General features: G+C 48.3%; 2 protein-coding genes and 1 non-coding gene across 3 annotated transcripts; 2 read left to right on the top strand and 1 right to left on the bottom strand.

Annotated features, from left to right (window-relative positions):
* Positions 1 to 664: 664 nt before the first annotated feature.
* Positions 665 to 9,588, top strand: MAK16 (MAK16 homolog). Its single transcript, XM_074939996.1, has 10 exons — positions 665 to 769; positions 2,221 to 2,270; positions 2,893 to 3,002; positions 4,408 to 4,472; positions 5,927 to 6,078; positions 6,439 to 6,493; positions 6,593 to 6,667; positions 7,883 to 7,990; positions 8,721 to 8,777; positions 9,259 to 9,588. The coding sequence occupies exons 1-10, from the start codon at positions 755 to 757 to the stop codon at positions 9,466 to 9,468; spliced, it is 897 nt and encodes a 298-aa protein (XP_074796097.1). The 5' UTR covers positions 665 to 754; the 3' UTR covers positions 9,469 to 9,588.
* A 7-nt stretch (positions 9,589 to 9,595) lies between these two features.
* TTI2 (TELO2 interacting protein 2) lies at positions 9,596 to 15,849 on the bottom strand. The gene is made up of 7 exons (XM_074939995.1): positions 15,117 to 15,849; positions 13,777 to 13,963; positions 12,836 to 12,928; positions 11,921 to 12,108; positions 11,697 to 11,840; positions 10,237 to 10,396; positions 9,596 to 9,724 (listed from the first exon to the last, which is right to left on the bottom strand). The coding sequence occupies exons 1-7, from the start codon at positions 15,791 to 15,793 to the stop codon at positions 9,644 to 9,646; spliced, it is 1,530 nt and encodes a 509-aa protein (XP_074796096.1). The 5' UTR covers positions 15,794 to 15,849; the 3' UTR covers positions 9,596 to 9,643.
* Positions 15,850 to 16,850: 1,001 nt separating this feature from the next.
* LOC141978337 (small nucleolar RNA U13) lies at positions 16,851 to 16,949 on the top strand. Its single transcript, XR_012636373.1, has one exon. It is a non-coding gene; the product is annotated as a small nucleolar RNA U13 (small nucleolar RNA).
* The last annotated feature ends 1,796 nt before the right edge of the window (positions 16,950 to 18,745 follow it).

Below are 18,745 nucleotides of genomic sequence, written 5' to 3'. Positions count from 1 at the left end.
AATGAAAGTAGATCCTATTTAGACAAGACTTTTGGGAAATAGCTAAAAAAAACCCCACCCTTCTCATTACAGTATCAAAGAGAAAGCCCCCCAAACTCCATTTTGGACACAGAATTAATGCCCTGCTAAAAATACCACCACCCCCAAAAAGCGAAACTAATGAACCCCAAAAGCCCTAGTTAGGCAGTTAGGGCCAATGAACCAGTTAGAGGTTTCGTGCTGCCATCTGCTGGCGGCAGGTGCGCGCTACATCCCACATTTTGATATTCAGGATGCGCTTTTGTCTTATTGTTCAGCGCTAACCCTGGTGTTTCTCACCAGCCCAAAGCTCTTAGACAGGAGCAGAGGAAAGACGGTGGTTTTGGAAGCCGTAGATATTGGGGTGTCCACACATAGCCCATCCCTATTCCCCCCTTTTCTGCATCACTCCCCCTCCTCTCCGCAACACCCCCCACTCCTCCCTCCATCTCCCATTCCTCCTTCCCTCCCATTAACCCCTTCCCCCCATCACCTCCCCACCCCCCAGACAAATCCTACTCCCCACCGCTCCTTTCCCAATTCCTCCTCCCTTCGCCCCTCCCTTCTCCTTCCCCCTCCCCTCGCTTTCCCCGATCTCGCGAGAGCCCAGCGCTGGCTCGGCCCTGTGCCCTCCCACTGTCATGGTGACTCCCTGAAGCCGATCAGCCCCAGCCCCAGCCCCAGCCCGGCGTGGAGTTGTCTGGGAAGCCCGGAGCAGGCGAGCGGCGGAGGCGAGATGCATTCGGACGATGTGAGTCCGTGGTGGGGGTTGGTTCGGCTGCGTCCGCCGGCTCCAGACAGCTGCGTCCTAGCCAATCAGCGCCACCAGGGCAGGGTTGATTCGGCTGCGTCCGGCCGCGTTTCCCTTCCCCTTGCCCACGTGGAAATCAGAGGGGTGCCGAGCATCGGGGGGCTCGGGGCGCTGAGTGGCCGGGAGGGGAGCTCCCAGGTGCGAGGGCTGGCTGCAGCTCTGGGGGTGGTTGTCTCAGTCACCCCAAAGCTGGGGCCCCCTGAAGAGTCTGGGTCCCAGCCCCACTCTGTGTAACCTACGGACCCACCGGCTCCCATGGGGCGCTGGCCATGCTGGAGCAGGGAAATGTGCCCTCCTCCACAGCGTTACAGGGAGCTGCTCGCCCTAGTGGGGAAAGCAGACCCAGATCGCCTATGTGGCAGCTCAGCACATGGAGTGGGACAACACTCCCACCTCCTGCTTCCTGGCCTCTGGGGGTGGGAGAAAGGTGTGGTGATGGGCAACCAGGTCTCTGAATGGCTATACAGCACCCCTAGTCATAGGGTCTCCCCTCCGAGGCTTGGAAACTGGATTTCCTGCATGGCAGGTAACCACAGGGTCACCCCCAGGACTGTCCTGGGAGCGAAAGAGCACGGTCAGGACAGGAGCCTGGCAAGAGCCTGTGCTCAGGTTAGCAGGTTTGTCCAAGCAGCTCTGGCTTCATCTGTGATGCTCATGTGCTAGCAGCTGGCTGCTGCTTTGGCATATAAGGCAGCAAGTTGCATTGCTGTTGTGTGTTTAAATACTGCCTGTGATTATCGCTGTACCCAACACTATTGTAATTATAACTGTAGAGCTTGGAATGCCCCGAGGCTTTACAGACTGCATAGGAGACATGGTCTCTATCCTAAAGAGCTTTGGGTTAAAATGAAAACATGTGAGAGACCCACAGGGGATGGGGTAGTAGATTACAGGAAGTTCAGATGCTGGTTTAGAGAACCATGCATCCATGTTAGTGGGTTTTAATATTTTGTTTGGGTTTTTGTAGCTGTTGTTTTACCTTATGAAAACTTATAATAACTTGTTGTGTCAGCAACAGTGCATCCTTCCTTGCTGGTGAACTCACCCCCCAAAACAAACAAAAACAAAGAGAAAGTATGGATACATATGCTGTGCAGGCTCCTAGCTTGGTTTCCTTGCCTGCAATGTGCTGTAGTAGATCCACGTGAGTCTCGGCTCCTGGGTTCTATTCCAGGATCTTCTGCTGACTTTAACCCAGACAATTCACTGCTCTGTGCCTCAATGTTACCATCTGTAAAATGGAAATAATAATCCAGATCTTCCCTCTGATGTGCTGGGCGGCTTGGTTAATGAATGTTTGTAAAGTGCTGTGAGAGCCCTGGATGACTGGCTTCTCTAGAAATGCATGTGCTACCCTATGAAATGTACTAACTGACTTCTGGTTTATTCAGGTTGTCTGGGATAGTCTTGGAAACAAACAATTCTGCTCTTACAAAATAAAGTGAGTATTTCAGGATCCAGCTCTGCATCTTGCTCTTCAGATTCCAATTTGAGACCCAGGTTGCTACTGGGCGGATGACTTCCTGGCTGCCACGGCCAAGTGCTATCTGTTTCAGAGTGTCCCTTAGCGCTTTAATTTGACTGCTTCAGGAATTCGGCACATTCCAAAGGCTGGGGTGGAACCAACAATCTGGAATTAAAAGGTTAGGAAGCTCAGGGTGTATCTACCCTGGAATAAAAGACCCACAGCATGGCCGTGGCTGGCTCAGGTCAGCTAACGGGCTGTGGGGCTAAAAACTGATGTGCAGATTTTTGGGTTCGCACTGGAGCCTGGGCTCTGGGACCCTCCCTGCTTGTAGGGTCCCAAAGCTTGGGCTCCAGCCTGACCCCAAACATCTACCCAGCAGATTGACATGAGCCAGCCGCTTGTGTTTGTCTGTAATGTAGACACACCCTGAGTGTCTCTGTGACTCAGTTCCCCCATCTATAAACTGGAGATGATAATCCTTCTCTACCTGACAGCAGCAGTTGTGAAGTTTAATGCAAGAGGACTTGTACAGTATGTGAGATTCTCGGATGGAATCTTCCGTGTTAGCGGCTCATCTAAAGTCTCTTCTTTCCAGGACAAAGACACACAACTTTTGCCGCAATGAGTATAACCTGACAGGTCTGTGCAATCGATCATCCTGTCCTCTGGCAAATAGCCAGTATGCAACCATCAAAGAGGAGAAAGGTGAGACTTCTGCAGTGCCCCAGCAAGGGCCTTGCAACCTTGCACGGCCCTTCCCCTTGTCTCTTTCACTGGAATCATGGGCAGCTATTGCTCTTTCCTCTGGTAGACAGGGTCCCTTTAAGGCTTCTTTGGGTCTCAAATGCACATTGGTAAAATATCCAGCCAGACATCTGGCATGTATTAAGTAAGGTTGGTGTGTGTGTGTGTGTCTCTCTCTCTCTCCAGTGGGTTGAATTGCCCAGCTTTGTGCTTTCAGGAATTTTCTTTGTGTTCCTCTTTTCTTTTCACCTCCCCAGTAAGCTAACTGTAGGCCAGAGAGAATGGCTCAGGGTTCTAAGCCTCAGGTTTGAAGCCCCTAGACGCTCTCGGTATGTCTACACTGCCCTGGGTTAGTAGAACTCAAGTTACCAGACTCTGGGTCTGTTAACTTAGGGGTTGAGCATCTACCCTCATTTGTAACCCCAGGTTACGAATTGTTCAACCCTGGGTCCCAACCTGGGTTCCTGCATCTACACTGCATTATGCACGCTGAAGTCCAACTGCCCATATCCCAAACTTCCTTGTGCCTTCCCAAAGGGCCACTCTAGCCCTTTGTTCATGGTGCAGGGTGGGAAAACTTTACAGTCTACCAAACTGGACTGTTCAGAGGACAAAGTCAGCCAGCCTGTCGGATTGTGGGATACTTCCAGAGCACAAGTGCAGTGGGGCTGCATCCAGACTGCAAAGCATTAGGGCTTGAACGCTGCGTGTCAGCTTGACTCAGGCTCGGACCCACCACCCCCAGGAAACCTTAAGTGAGCGTGGTTTGTGTATAGAAAGGAGGAGGGTTAGGTTTGAGTCTGCAGTGTAAACCCAGGGTTCGAACTCAATGTAGACATTCCCTCTGGAACCACAGGGTGGGCTCAGACCCACTCTGCAGTTCAGTTGTTTGAGACCTTTGCCCTGTGTAGGTGTGAAAGCTCCGTCCCAGGGGACTTTCCTCTAAGAGTTAGTCTGCCTTGAGGTGTATGGCCTCCTGCTCCCCCTCGCCCAAACAGCGGTTGGGCAGCAGATTGCTGCTGCCCTCCGCCTTGAAGGTGGCTGCTTCTCTGTAGGGCTGTCTGTGATGCTCTGTGTCTGTCAGTGGTAGCCTTGGCTGAGAGTACAGCAAAGCCACGCATACTCCATGCCAAGTGGGTGAGCCCAGGCTTGCAGCCTTTCACTTAGTTTGTTGATGTTGCAGTAGTTAAGCATGTTACCCTTTGGAGCGTAAGCCCCCCTGTGATGAATGCTTGTGTCTGACATTGGAGATCTGGGCAAGTGTCCCAGTGCTGGAGTTTTCTGCAGTGACTGGGATGAGCTAAGTTTGTCTCTTGAGTGCCTACTGGTGGTTTGAGTGAGTTCATGTTATTCCTCTTTCCCTTAGGTCAGTGTTATCTGTACATGAAGACAATAGAGCGGGCGGCTTTCCCCAATCGACTCTGGGAGCGGGTGAGTTAAATCCCATACCGAGCCTGAAACTTAATCTAGCAAGTTGACAGATGTCACCGTTGTTTTTTTAAAAAAAATGTTCCACTATTTACAACATATCCAAAGCATTCCTGTTTAAGCCCACCTAAATTAACCCTGATGTTTTTGTCCCTAGGTGTGGGCGGTATAAAGAGCAGGTTCTGATGTGGGTAAACATCTCAGGACCGGCAATGGGATACGGACACTTCCACCTTGGGATTGTTCTAGTCCACATTATTTTAATTTTTCTTAAACATATATTAAAAAGTGTCAGCTGTTCTGGAGAGAACATATCCTCCATTGCTGAGCATTAATGTAGTATATTACTTGTATACTGGCCCTGCAGAACCCTTGTGTCATGGCAGTTTATGGCACTTAACATAATGAAATGTCTTATGCCAAGAAAATATCCAACGGCAGCGTAGTCCCTGCTTTTCACAGACTATTAGCGCTGTCATTTTACACTGACTGTTTCTTTAACACAGCGTGCCCTGGCTTTCTAGAGCCCACAGCTCGGTCTTGAACTCAGATCTCCCAATTCCCAGCTCTGCCACAGACACTCTTTGAATCTCTCTGTGACTCAGCTGTATAACTGGGATAGTACTTGGGAAGATGTGAAGATACCATGGAGATGGAGGCTGTATAAGACACTAGGTAGAACACAGAATGGATGAATCACTGACGAAACTGCTAGGCTTTCATTGGTAATCTAACCTATGATCAATAGAATCCGAAACCAGGAATGTTTGAAAAGTGTTCCTTTGATGTAACGGCCAAGGGATTTTTTTTCTTTGAATGTGTCTGGTCTGGTTGGCTCTGGGGATTGTTAATACAGAGACTTGAACCTCTCTTTTCAAATCTGATCTGAGTTAGTCTGATGCTCAGTTCTCATCTGACTGATGGCTGTTCTTTGGCCTATCTGTAAAATGAGATGCTGGGAAATAATTCCATTCGCAAGTGTCCACGTCACAAAAGCCATCACCACAGCTGGATCCTTGTATGTAGCATCAGCAGAGAGACCAAAGATTGGATAGATGGACTACAGACTGAATTCCTTTTGTTTTAGAACACACCCATAATAAGAGACTGGCCCTGTCCCAATGAGCTTACAGTCTAAACAGGCAAGACAGACAAAAGGGTAGGAAGGGAATGTTCCCATTTTATAGAAGAGGAAATAAGGGCCAGAGAGATTAAATAACTTCCCAGGGTCACACAGGGAGTCTGTGGCAGAGCTGGGATTAAAAGCCAGATCTTCTGAGTCCCAGTCCAGTGTCTTAACAGCAAGAACATCCTTCTTCTTGCCCGCTGGGTTTTAGAAAAAAGCCAGGGGAGGAAGTGGTCCAGCACCACAACCACCTTAAACTCCACTCCCCTTTGTGAGGATGTCCCAGAATTGCTTCTGCTCCAAAGTTTTTCACCCTCCCTCTCTCTGTCAGGTCCGACTGAGCAAGAACTATGAGAAAGCTTTGGAGGAGATAGATGAGAACCTCATCTACTGGCCACGCTTCATCCGGCACAAATGCAAGCAGCGCTTCACCAAAATCACACAGTATCTGATCCGCATTCGGAAGCTGACACTCAAGCGACAGTAAGTGATGACGGTTCACTTCCTTCCCTCTGCTCCATACCATCAGCCTGTCTGCCTCTCTTAGGGCTGGTCTATAGTTTAAAATAAATAAATAAATTAAATCATTGGGTCCATCTAACTGAATCTGTTTGAAATTAATTTAGTTACAACCCTAATGTAGATGCACTTAAACTGATTAAAACTGCACTTTTATGAGCTTAGCCTAAGTTTCCTTTGAGAGGCCAGTTTGTGCCAGGTGGGGAGCAGGGAGCATCCTGTATCGGAGGCTGGGAAGGGACTTGAATAAACATTCACTCGCTTGGTGTGCATCAGTGGCCGGTAGACTGAAATCTTCACTAACTTCTCTCTTCCCCATCACAGGAGGAAGCTTGTTCCTTTAAGCAAAAAGGTGGAAAGGCGAGAGAAAAGGAGAGAGGTAATGTGACTCTTGTGCAGCCCTGATTCTTTCTGTGCTTCCGGTTTTTTTGCATCTTGGAAATGAATTGATGCCAACTCCTCTTTCCCCTGGTACCAGGAAAAAGCCCTGATTGCTGCTCAGCTGGACAATGCCATTGAGAAGGAGTTACTGGAGAGACTAAAGCAGGAAACGGTAAGGGTTACCACCTCCCGTCTCCTAGCACAAAAGTGTATCCCTCTGCTAAGCTAGGGGGGTGTTTACCAAGCTCATTCGAACAGCGATGCATGAGGCAGAATAGGATCCAGCCTGCTCTCCCATAGCTGTGTTGGCTCCATGTTTGCTAACAGTTCAGACTTGCTTGTGATCATTAGCTCTGCTGAGATTGGGGAGGCTGTTCTTACACAGCCACTCTTCTGCCTTTGGGGAATGCTGTTGGGAAGATGAGCTCTCTAATATTACTAGGACAGAATTATTGGTCACTGGCTCTGTACTTGTTCGTAGCTGTATCTGGCTCTGAGCCTCAGTCCTGAAGTGCTGTATAATGTGACTGGCATAAAATGCATAATAAACCACCGCTATAAACTAGTGAATAACCTGAGTAGTCTCGCCCACCTGCTAGAGTCAAACCCTTTACTTCCTCAGCATCTCTGTCTGGGCAAGGCCTCTGGCCACCTACAGCAGGGTCAGCAGAGTAAAGGGCTCTCTTGGCCAGGGCTGCAGTGCAGCCTTTAGCGAGGGCTGATGAGGAGAGCTGATTAAAAAAAAAGACACAAGGGGGGAATCACTGAAATTTGTCCCTTTTTATCATGTTAAAATATTCAAAAGTTCAGTCTTTTCCACCAATCCTAACAATCAGCTCTCTGTGTGCCCAAGGGGTAAGGCAGCTTGGAAGCTTTATGTAGCAAATCCAGCAAACCCTACCGATGCTCTGAGATTTACCCCCACCTGCCAAACCAGAAACAGGTCATGCAGTTGTGGATCAGGTGCTAGATTTCACATAGCTGGGTCACTTGGTACCTGCTGCAAGTCACTTCTGGAGGCAGCGCATGATAGGGTTTGGCTACAGTGTGTGACCTGATGATCAACAGATCTGTGCAGGCTAAGATAAGGGGGTGAGTTTGGAGGAGCTGACTCTCATGCTTCAGGGCATTAGGTGACCAATGCAGAGGTCAAGAAAGTAAGTCGTACCCCTCCCTTCCCGGGGCACACTGCGAGTCAGGACAGATTCCTTAAGGGCCAGTATCAAATGTGGGATAAATGGATTCTGTGGCCCATTAGTCTAATCTAGTTTGGTGTAACCTGTGTTCTTAGCCCTCAGCATGAGGTGGACCATAGCCAAAAGGAGTCAATTCCTAGACGATCTGTCTTCCTGGTATGATTTAAAGCAGGTGCTTGTTTTCCTTTCAGTATGGAGATATCTATAACTTCCCCATACATGCCTTTGACAAGGCTCTGGAAGAGCAGGACGTAGAGAGCGAAGCAGAGTCTGACACGGAGGAGAAGGAAGAAGACGAGGTAATGGTTGTAAAATTCTCCCATCAGAGTGGGGCAGTTAAGCCATGACTGCTGTAGTGCTGGACCCATTTTATATATATATGCACATGGGGTTGTATGAATTTTGCAGAAGAGGGATGTATATATAGACAACTGCATATTAATATTCACTCACGTCTCCATTCTCCTCTCTCCTATTGTTAGCCAAGTACAGTGGGAGTCTGGCTTGTCACTTTGTGCCTAGTCCCTTCTTCCTACCCCAAAGCTCTTTGCAGATGACTCCACTGTCTGTAACCTGCTACGAGTGTTAAAATCCCTTACTAGAGAATCAGTGCTAATAATTGGCGGATTTAGTCCAGGAAGTAGTCAGATCGTGGAGATACCACTATAGCTTGCAGAAGGCAGCATGCTGAACGCTGCTTCTGCAGTTAGTAGTGTTCCCTGCTCAGCAGAGACACCAGGCAAATGCATCACTAGCTGCTGGAACTGGCCCTTTGTGAATGCTGTGTGGTGGGGAGAGCAAGTTGCGGTTAGTTCATCATTTATAGTTTTGAGTCTTCTGTGTAGCAAATGGGGAACAGTGCTACAGGCTCCCCTGTAAATTCAGCTCTGTAGAAGATGGTCCAGGACCCTGACTCCCAGTACCTGAGTGGGTTGCGCACACCCTTCCTACAGTGACATTCCCCGACGCTCCAATCCTCGTGCAGTGCATCCAGTCTAGATGCTCAATTTCTGACCTGATCTCTTACAGGACGCTGACAAGAGGGAGTTTGTAGAGGTAGATGAGAGCGACCTCAGTGACTTTGAGGTATGTGAAACACCCTGATAGCCTGATGGAAAGGGGAATAATGCATGTGCAGTGATACAGATACCACGAGTTCTGGCTCCGATCTTGCTCAATGATTACACTAAACCGGCTGAAGGGTTATAGCTAAACTTAGCGCATGAAGGGATGTTAAATCAATGGAATGCAGCCCCGATCATCCTGCATTTTCAGTCCTCCTGTAACTGCCCAGTTTAGCTCCTTTTCATTCCAAACATCCTCCCCTCTGGCTGTGTTCAGAGCTGTGTTCATGTGATTAGTGTCAGAGCAATTGGATTCACATGTTGTAATATCAGACTGCAGCATATTCATTCTGTTCCCTTCAAAGGCAGCATGGAATAGACAACAGGGAGCCAGGACCTACACGATGGGAGTAATGCATTTGCAGAGGAGTGGAGGCTTAGTTAAAGTACAGCGCTTTCAAGTCAGTATCTGTCTTAACCCTCCTGTCTTCCCTCCTGTCCAGGACATGGATAAGCTGGCGACAAGTAGTGAGGAGGAGCAGGATGACAAATCCTCCAGCGAGGAAGAGGAGAGAGAGATGGCGGAGAGAACCTGTCACTCCAAATCCAAGGGCAAAGCTCCTGTGAAAGGACCAGTCAGGACAAAACGAGCCTACATTGAAATAGAGTATGAACAGGAAACAGAACCTGCATCCAAATCAAAAGCAACCTGACTCCTTCGAAAGAGGGTATAACTTGAGCTGTATGCTGGACAGTGGGACTGTATAGCTGGAGGAATATGACAGTGTGACTTTAGCAGGGGGCATTTTGACAGGTGCAAAATCAAATTTAAATATTTTAATATAATAAAAAACAAAAAAGCAGGTTCTGGCTATTAGTAGCTGTGTCTCAGGTGTTCTCTTGCACTTGCCTGATGCATGCCCGAAGGCTACAGTCGTCACAGCTGTGGTAGATTCCTTCAAGCAGGATCTGAAAGGGGAAAAGCACAGACACCTCACTTTCAGTGCTGTGTGGCCCTCAAGCCTTCCTCATATGTTTCTACTCTCGTTAACCATCTTCATTATGTTGTAGCAACCGGAGAAGGATACTGCAAACACTGAGGCACTATGGGGTGATAGTGTCCCAGCACTTCAGTGGGTCATTTTTATATCTCCACAATTTCCCTATGTATGCATCTGAGTTACCTCCTGAGCCACCTCTGCATCACCTAGAGAAGAGGACACCTGACTATGTCTATGTGCCTTTATAGTTACATGCTAGCCCAGAGAGCCTTACAATTCCATAAGGGTGGTGTGTTTAGCTGTCTCCCTTGACAGGTGCTGCTCTGGACGTCAGGACTTTGCTAAAGGAAAACAAAAAAAAAGCCCCACGTGCCCAAAGCCCTTCTACCTGATATTCTGTCCTAAAAAGTCAGCAGTGCTCTTTTTTTCCTTTTAAAGAAACATTTACAGAATGGGACTTGGTTGGAGTCCTTGGCTCACCTTCACTTGCCCCCGAGAGCAGTGATCCAGCAGGATCAGGCACTCTGTGGCCCCATGGAGCAGAGATGTTTTCACTGGCTGTGTCAGGCCTCCATCAGTAGATACGTCCCAAATCATCCTCAGCAGGGCCTTGAGGAGCACAGCAAGCCTGCATGCCATTCTGTGATGGAAAATAGACACTCTGAATAAACTCTTCCCAAGCCTGTCTCTAGGATGGTGGAGAATAGGGGAAGCGTGCCCTAAACTCTGCAGGCAGCAGGAGCCACTTACTAGAGAGTGCCTGTCTGCCATTCAACTGTGCATTGCTCTAGACTGCCATTGAGCTCAGCTGTGATCAGGACAGCAGCCTAAACTACATGCTAGGTTAGAAAACACTTCGGAGGCGGGGGCAAGAGGCTCATTTTTAAAGCAGCAAGAGTAGTTTAGCATTTGCCTTATACCACAAACGCTAGGAAATACTGCCTGACAGAACAGGGCTTATACAGTGTGTTCCCCCTCCCACTTCTATTAAGTCTCCCCCATTTAGTCACTTTATTCAGCAATCCAGGGTCTGAATCTATAGCGTGGTAGCCTGCCGTGTGTTAACATCCCCTATGGACGTCGCTACAGTGCAGTGAAAGCCCTGCAGTACGGTGTGGCTTACTCAAGTGTGCTAAGCTGCACGCTGGGACTTGGACGGTGCTCTAGCAGTGTCCACATGGGATGTTACCACACAACAAGCTGGTGGGCTGTCAATTCACAGCCTGGCTCACTGCACAGTAACCTGCTGTCTAGAGCCACCCTTGTGATTTGAACTCTCCTAAAATGCAGGCAAATACTGTGGCCATGAGGTAGAATGACTAAAATGTTTTAATGTAACCACCAGGGGGCATTCATATTCCCTGAATACAAAGGAAACTGAGTATTAAAGATTGCATAGATAGGACTAAAGTCAATATAAAGTGCTGCTTAATTCATCCTAAGATCTACATGCAAGAAAAAGAGCCTTCGGTCCTGCATGTGGTAATTCTTCCACAGTTGCCAAGTGAGGCCGAAATGAGGACTGGTCTAGCTGTGGGACTCTCTCAACTAGCAATGCGTAGAGGGGATTTCAGTGCTGTGATAGGAGTGAGTCCTGTTTACATAGAACTTAAGACTAGAGATCCATTTTTCACACGGTTCAAAACATCTTCCTCAGATCCCCAAGCAAGTGTAGCTGAGTAAGAGTGAGAGCATTCAGGTTTTGCTTCCTATTATAGCTATAAAAGCAGCAAAGAGTCCTGTGGCACCTTATAGACCAACAGACATACTGGAGCATAAGCTTTCGTATTGCAACTGATGAAGTGGGTATTCACCCATGAAAGCTTATGCTCCAATATGTCTGTTAGTCTATAAGGTGCCACAGGACTCTTTGCCGCTTTTACAGATCCAGACTAACACAGCTACCCCTCTGATATTATAGCTAAGTCTCCTAAAGATACCTTGGCCAGCCATGCTGTATGGTGCACTTCAGTGTCTCTAATATTCCCAATCTGGCTGCTTCATCTGGACCATCACAGACCTCCAGGTATCCCACAATTACGCGCTCCAGCCTCTTCAGGTGCTGTGCTATCAGGATGCCAAGTCTGCCAAGACAAGAAAAGTCATGGAAGGAAGTTACTGTGGCCAATAAGTAATCACCGAAGGGCTAATGCACAGTTCTTACCTCTTCACAAAGGCAGGCAGGTTCCTGGCATACACTCTCCGGAGTGGGAGCCGGTGTTCTGCTTCCATGTGAGTCAGAACTAGCTGCAGGACCTCATGACAGGGAGTAGCTGCTCTGGGTTCCTGGGACAGCCGCTGCGGGGATCTCTCCAGAACCAGCAGCAGGTCCAGCAAGCACAGCAGCACCACCTGGTGCAATGAGAAGCAGGGAAGGAGTCACTATGCAGATTCTTTGGTAGTCTGAGGGCAGTGGCTCTCAACCTTTCCAGACTACTGTGCCCCTTTCAGGAGTCTGATTTGTCTTGCGTACCCCCAAGTTTCACCTCCCTTAAAAACTACTTGCTTACAAAATGAGACAAAAATACAAAAGTGTCACAGCATGCTGTTACTGAAAAATTGCTTTCTCACTTTTACCATATAATTATAAAATAAAATTGATTGGAATATAAATATTGTACTTACATGTCAGTGTATAGTATATAGAGCACTATAAACAAGTCATTGTATGAAATTTTAGTTTGCACTGACGCCGTTAGTGCTTTTTAGGTAGCTTATTGTAAAACTAGGCAGATATCTAGATGAGTTGTACCCCTAGTTAAGAAACACTGTCTTGGGGCACCAGAATGTATGTCATTCTTTCATAGCCTTTCACATCTTTGGCCTCTCTTCATAGACTGTGAACAGGGGGGCCAGGAGGTGGGGTCCTTTTCCCTGTCCATTAAGACCTAACTGAGATCCAAATTAATTTCATATGGGGGCCACTAGCCAATTGTCACATACTAATAACCTAAGGCTAGATTAGAAAGGGTGACCTGGAAAATGGAGGTTCTGTATCCCAATCCTCTGAGCTATCCATTACATTAATTAAAATCCCAGTAGGATCGATCAAGGTTTAGACTAAACCCCAGTGGCTTACCTGAATGAGCTGTGCCTCCCGTACGTAGAGGTGATGGTACAGTGCATGGTAGACAACCTGTGCCCTGTTAAACTGGTTCAAATCCGCAGCTGGCTGCAACAACAACAGAAACATCTGTGTGTAATTCAATGTGATGGAAGATACACCATATTCAGCAGTTCTGTACAAAGCTGATCACCTCAGCTCTGTTAGAAAGAACAGGATACTAGCTCTGCTGCCCTTCACAATACAGGGAGAGTGCAACACCACATCTGTGCTTTACAAACCAGGGCTATTAAAATACTCCTCCAAATGACATACTGCAAGCAAGGAGTGCTGTTTGTTTAATGCTTAGAGGGAATTGGGAAACAGGCCACGAGTTCTATTTCCATTACTCACCATAAGTGGCCATAAGTCTGTACCTTTTTTTAAAAACCATCTTTTATAGCTGGGTGCATATTCACCAACCTTGCAGGAGGGGGAGATGGTAAATGTATTTGTGTCTATAAAGTGCTTTGAGATACTAAGTGAAAGGTCTAGAGAAAAGCAAAGTGTTATTATTAATAAACCGAGTTCCTGCTCCTGCTTAAGCTACAAAACCGCACACAGCAGCACTGCTGGAAAACCCCCACAAAACTAACTTTAAAGTAATTAGGAACATATGTGGAAATATTTTAAGATTTGCCCAGCATCTTATAAATAGCCCCGATTAGCATCCACCTTTTCATGAGTCACACACAGATGGATATGAATATTTTCCAGCTGCCACTATTACTGCAGTTTGAACACTAGAAAAATGAACTGAGAATTGGTGTGCCATGTCCAGTCATCTTGAGAGTTAACAGCATAGCCAGGAATCCTGACTTAAGAGTCCTCTGCTCTAACCATTAGACCACAGTTCCTCCTTATGTTTGCCTGTGGCAACATGGTCCCTCCTCCTCCCAGCAGTGATCTTTCCTTACCACATTGAGAATGATATGATGCAGGCAGCACACACCCAGAATTTTATTCTCCTCCTGGTAATCATCCGAGAGGAGCAGTGATGGTGGGAGGACACTCTCCAGGTGACGACTAAGCCATGGCCGGGTGACTTGACGCAGCGTCCAGGAGAACACATGCTTTGTGGCAGGGTTGTGCTTCCACGTTTCTCTGGAAAAATGCATAAAGCAAACATTACCCTAGTGGTTTCACTGCAGCATCGCACCACAAGATTCAGATAACAGACCAGGACTAGCACGTGGTTAGGGCAGACTTCTGTTCTTTTTTATATGCAAACCCTTTCCCCCTTTAAATCAAATAGTTTCTTGCTCTGTAAAGAGTCTTTGACACTTTAACCAGCAAAAAGGTGACAAGGCAACTAGCAGCAGAAAGAAGATTCCAAGTACGTAAAACATTAACACTAACATTTTCACAAGAAACCACAAATTATTATTATTATTTTAACTATTTACATGTTTAGGAAGTTTTAAGAGGGTTACAAATCCTTGCCATGTAAATATCAGACACATAACAATAATCAATCATTGCAACAGTGACTTTTGTTTAGATTAGAGAAACATTATACAGTAATATAATCATCCGTTCTATTTAACTGTTACCATATTACAAAGTCAGCATCTTTATGCTACCCATGACCTGTTGTTTCTGTAGCCACTGGGTTTAGGTGCCTTAGTTTTGGAGTACACCTTTGAAACCCCTTGGGCCTGCTTTTCTGCAGAGCTCCCATTAACTTCAAGGAGAAAAAGTGCAAGAACAGGCCCCAAACAGGTACACTGTTTATTTCAGTAACATGTGCTGAACAATTACCAGGCCAGAGGGGCAACCAGCAACTTCCACTACTGGGGCAGATGTGCATACAACTTCCAGGGGTGGGGGTGAAATCCAATGTTTGGCTAATTGATTCTCCCCAACCTAGGCACCCACACTGATCCCAGCTACTTGCCCAATCTTCTCAGTAAAGCTTAGACACTAACAAATTTGTTTGAGCATAAGCATCCGATTAAGTGAGCTGTAGCTCACGAAAGCTTATGCTCAAATAAATTGGTTAGTTTCTAAGGTGACACAAGTCCTCCTTTTCTTTTTGCGGATACAGACTAACACGGCTGCTACTCTGAAATCAGTAAAGCTTGTTCACTGAACTATTTATTCCTGAAATCACAAGTGTCTCAATAGATTCAGAACTTGACCACAGTCCAGCAGTGCCCCACACCTCACTGCAATGCTCACCGGTATCTCCAGTCCTTTGACCCACTAGTGCCAAGCCTCGCCAAGCAAAGCCCCCCAGGCAAGTGATCTTACTCACTTAGTCAGCTCTGGCTTCAGGAGTCTCATCACGGCAGCAAACCTCCCTTCCTCATCTTCGCTTCCTCCCTGGAGGAATTCAGGCACCGACTCACAGCCTGCAACCTGAACTAGCAAGGTCAGCAGTTCCTGTGCTATTGACCGAGACCTCAGGCTGGTCCACGGCTTCTCTGCATGGTGTGTTGCAGCAAAGATGTAGATCAGTCCTAGGCAATGTGGCAGGACCTTCCTCACCACCACAGCACCCAGGGACTTGGATCCCTTGGTAGCTTCCACTTTAGCAAGGAGGCTAAGAAACACCAAGCCAACGTCTTCTGTTCTATCGGCCACTGTGGTGTAAAAGCCATCACTGCTGGGTGGGCCGCCGGTGTCTGACTTCTGCTTTGGCAGAGCCGCATAGTGGCTCAGCGCGGCCACCAAGTCCCCCAGCAACTTGCGGGTTACATTGGGGTGGCAGCCCCCAAACAGCCACTGGCAGTCTGCAGCCTCGAAGAGCGCACGCAGGTCTCTGACCATCCCTGCCTTGACACTGCTGCTGATTCCCTCCGCTGAGAAAAGCGACAAGATTTGGGAGAGAACCTGCTCTGCTGGGGGGGCAGTGACAGCTAGGCATTCGGGGTCTCCCCTGTCTGGCGGGCTCTCCAACTGCAGGGATTTCAGCAGGCTGCTGAGCTCCATGGTGCTGATTGCAGAGACCCCCCGCCCGGCCCGCCACCCTTCCTACACTGATCCTAAGTCCTGACCACAACCACCCCCCTACCCGCTGTCCCTCACTGATGGACCCCACACCCTGACCCCAATCGCCTCTCCCTATACTGACCCCTGGCTCCACCCCCTCGACTTACAGTTGGGGGGGGCCAGTGTAACCCCCCCACCCTTAAATCCTGACCACACTCCCTCTGCTACACTGATCCTAACCCTGCATCCTGACTCGCCCAGGTCAGCCTGGCACCCCCCAGGAAATGTCTTCAACACCAGGGGAAGGAAAAGACCCTCCCACCCTCCACTGGGCCCTCGTGCCCAGCCCTGCCCTGGGTACAGAAAAACTACCGGGGGGGGGCGCTATAATCACCAGTCCTGGTCCCCGTCCTGTGGGGGGGGGGGCGCTAGAGCCCCTCCCAAGGCACTGAGTCTCCTCCTGAGAAGAGGGAGGGGCAATCTCCCTTCAGCAGGGTGGGGGTACCAGGTGCCCCCCCTTCTTCAGGGCAAGGGGTCCCCTCCCCACCCCGGGTGCAGCCCCCCGCGGGCGTGAGTGGGAGACCCAGCTCCTGCCGGGGCTGCACGGCGCCCAGACCCCACGACCCCTCCAGCCCAGGGCTGGGGGACCCGCGCTCCCCAGGAAACCCCCTTCCCCCAACTGCCGGAAACCACGCCGCCCTCCCTGCCTTTCCCAGCGCTGTCGCAAAACCCTCCCTCCCTTCCACGTGGGCACAGCGCGGCCGTAAAGGCGGAGAGCGAGCCGCGCTCGCCGGAATGGAGGGGAGGCGGGGTCTGGAGGTGCATATATTAGCATGCGTAATGAGCCGGCGGCTCCGGCTCCGATCCTGCCCCGCCACGGGGGCCCGGATGGGAAATAAGGGCCAGCTGGAGCGGGACGGGGCTGAAAACCGCCTCTCGTTGCGGGAGGAGGGGAATCCAGGGGCAGCCCGGGCTGGGGGGCGGGCACGCTCCGCTCGCCCTGAGCTGTAAGCCGGTGGCGTGGCCTGGCCCCTCCGAGCGCCGCAGCGCGAGGCTGATCCTTCAGGTTCTGACGTGTGATGAATGGGGTTTGCACACGCTTGTGTGAGATGTGCCGTCCTTCTCTGTTACGACGGGGCACAGAACCCATCTGACCGGAACCTGGGGGGGATGCAGTTTCGGGGCGTGCCGGGGGGGGGGGGCAAGTCCCTTGTGAGTTAGAGGGGGCGCTGTGGTGCTCACGTGTTCTGTTGTTGCTTCTGTGTTACTTTGTCTTTAGAGAGGCTGGCAGGCTCCAAATCGGTGTGCGGAGTTGTTAAATGTTACACAAAGGCAAGGTTTTGGCATGGTTTTGTTTCCTTTTGTATGTGTGGCCAGAGTGCTACTGGGTGCTCTAGAAATACTCTCAAACAGATGGTAATGCTCTTTGTACCGTATGTATAATGTGCTCTTCGGACAATATTTTCAAGTGTAAAAAGAAAAGGAGGACTTGTGGCACCTTAGAGACTAACCAATTTATTTGAGCATGAGCTTTTGTGAGCTACAGCTCACTTCATCGGATGCTGTAGCTCACGAAAGCTCATGCTCAAATAAATTGGTTAGTCTCTAAGGTGCCACAAGTACTTCTTTTCTTTTTGTGAATATAGACTAACACGGCTGCTACTCTGAAACCTGTCATTTTCAAGTGTGATTCCTAATTTTGGGTGCCTAGCTTGACATGCTTTAAAGGGGTTGATTTTTGCTTTTGGAGAAATTGGGTGTATTTTGTATGCTTAACTTTGGGTACAAAATGACTAGTCATTTTAAAAAAATCATGCCCTGGATTTGCAGAAGTCATTTTTATGACCAGGGCTGACTATAACTCTTGTTATGCCTTGAGGTAACAGGTCTTATTTTATCAGGACACTGCATCTTTTTATCTAACTTACAGAATCCCCGTGTTTCCTCTGAAATAAGTACAGAAAACAATATATGAGTACAGTCTCTGCTTATTCACCTCAAAACTTTATGTAGGTGGCTATGTAGTCTTCTTTGCTAATTATGAAACTGTTATAGACAGGAGATGTGACCTGGCTGTAGTCTCAAAAGCCAGCTGCAGAGTTGGGAATAGAACTCAGGAATCCTGCCTCCACTGTACCAGACCAAGTGTAAAATTTCAAACTGCCTAAATTCCATTATCAAAGGTGACTTATTTTAGCGAATTGGGATTTAGACACTTTGAAAATTTTACCCAGAGTCTGGATTGGTAGCTTCTGGATTGAGAGCTTCAGCTGTCACAGTGACCTGCTTTGCAATTGGGCAAGTTACTTTCGCCATCTGAAGCCAAGTTTCCTGTATGTAAAGTGGAGATAACAATACTTAATTTCCTCAGTAGAGATGCTTTGCTATCGATGGATGATGTAAGGGGAAATACTATCGTATCTAATTACTGGATAGGTTTTTGGGACAATGCCAGGCAACTGAGAAATCCCAAGGAAGTGGCGTAGTTGCTGAGCTAACCAGACTTCCTTCCCTGTGTCTGATGTGTGACTTTTCCTGTTGCGCCCGACAGATGGCAGTAGGGAATGCATGAAGTGAACGTTCTTATTAAAATTGCCAGATATCTCACAACAATACGTTTACAGAGCTGTATTTGGAATGCTTTGTGCATCAAGGACTAAATGATCTCTGCCCCATGGCCCCTTTAGTCTCTCCTGTCACACCAGCCCCAGAGAACAAAGATGGAATACAGAGCTGGGATAGAGGTACAGATTTTATGTCCCTGCAATTTATCCATCAGCCACTAAACTCTGATTTTACTAGCCTGAGAGAAATGGCCCAAGAAATACCTAGGGACTCAGAGCTAGAGAAATGGCCCAAGAAATACCTAGGGACTCAGAGTTAGAGAAGCATCTGTCAGGCTTTAATTGCATGGCTCAGGGAAACAGATCTACCTGAGAAATAATATGATGT

The sequence above is a fragment of the Natator depressus genome, chromosome 26 (assembly GCF_965152275.1).
Source record: "Natator depressus isolate rNatDep1 chromosome 26, rNatDep2.hap1, whole genome shotgun sequence".
Classification (NCBI taxonomy): Eukaryota; Metazoa; Chordata; order Testudines; family Cheloniidae; genus Natator; species Natator depressus.
Note: the sequence above shows the minus strand (reverse complement) of the source record. Positions and strands in the feature narration are given on the sequence as shown.

What these genes read in the sequence shown, in the direction of transcription:
- MAK16 (XM_074939996.1), top strand. An exon ending in AAGCTGACACTCAAGCGACA is followed by an intron (nt 6,079 to 6,438) that starts GTAAGTGATGAC and finishes TCCCCATCACAG; the next exon opens with GAGGAAGCTTGTTCCTTTAA. An exon ending in GCGACCTCAGTGACTTTGAG is followed by an intron (nt 8,778 to 9,258) that starts GTATGTGAAACA and finishes CCTCCTGTCCAG; the next exon opens with GACATGGATAAGCTGGCGAC.
- TTI2 (XM_074939995.1), bottom strand. Translation starts at nt 15,793, where the DNA reads ATGGAGCTCAGCAGCCTGCTGAAATCCCTGCAGTTGGAGAGCCCGCCA. An exon ending in CTGAAGCCAGAGCTGACTAA is followed by an intron (nt 13,964 to 15,116) that starts GTGAGTAAGATC and finishes GCATTTTTCCAG; the next exon opens with AGAAACGTGGAAGCACAACC. An exon ending in GCTCTCGGGGGCAAGTGAAG is followed by an intron (nt 9,725 to 10,236) that starts GTGAGCCAAGGA and finishes TTCCCCTTTCAG; the next exon opens with ATCCTGCTTGAAGGAATCTA.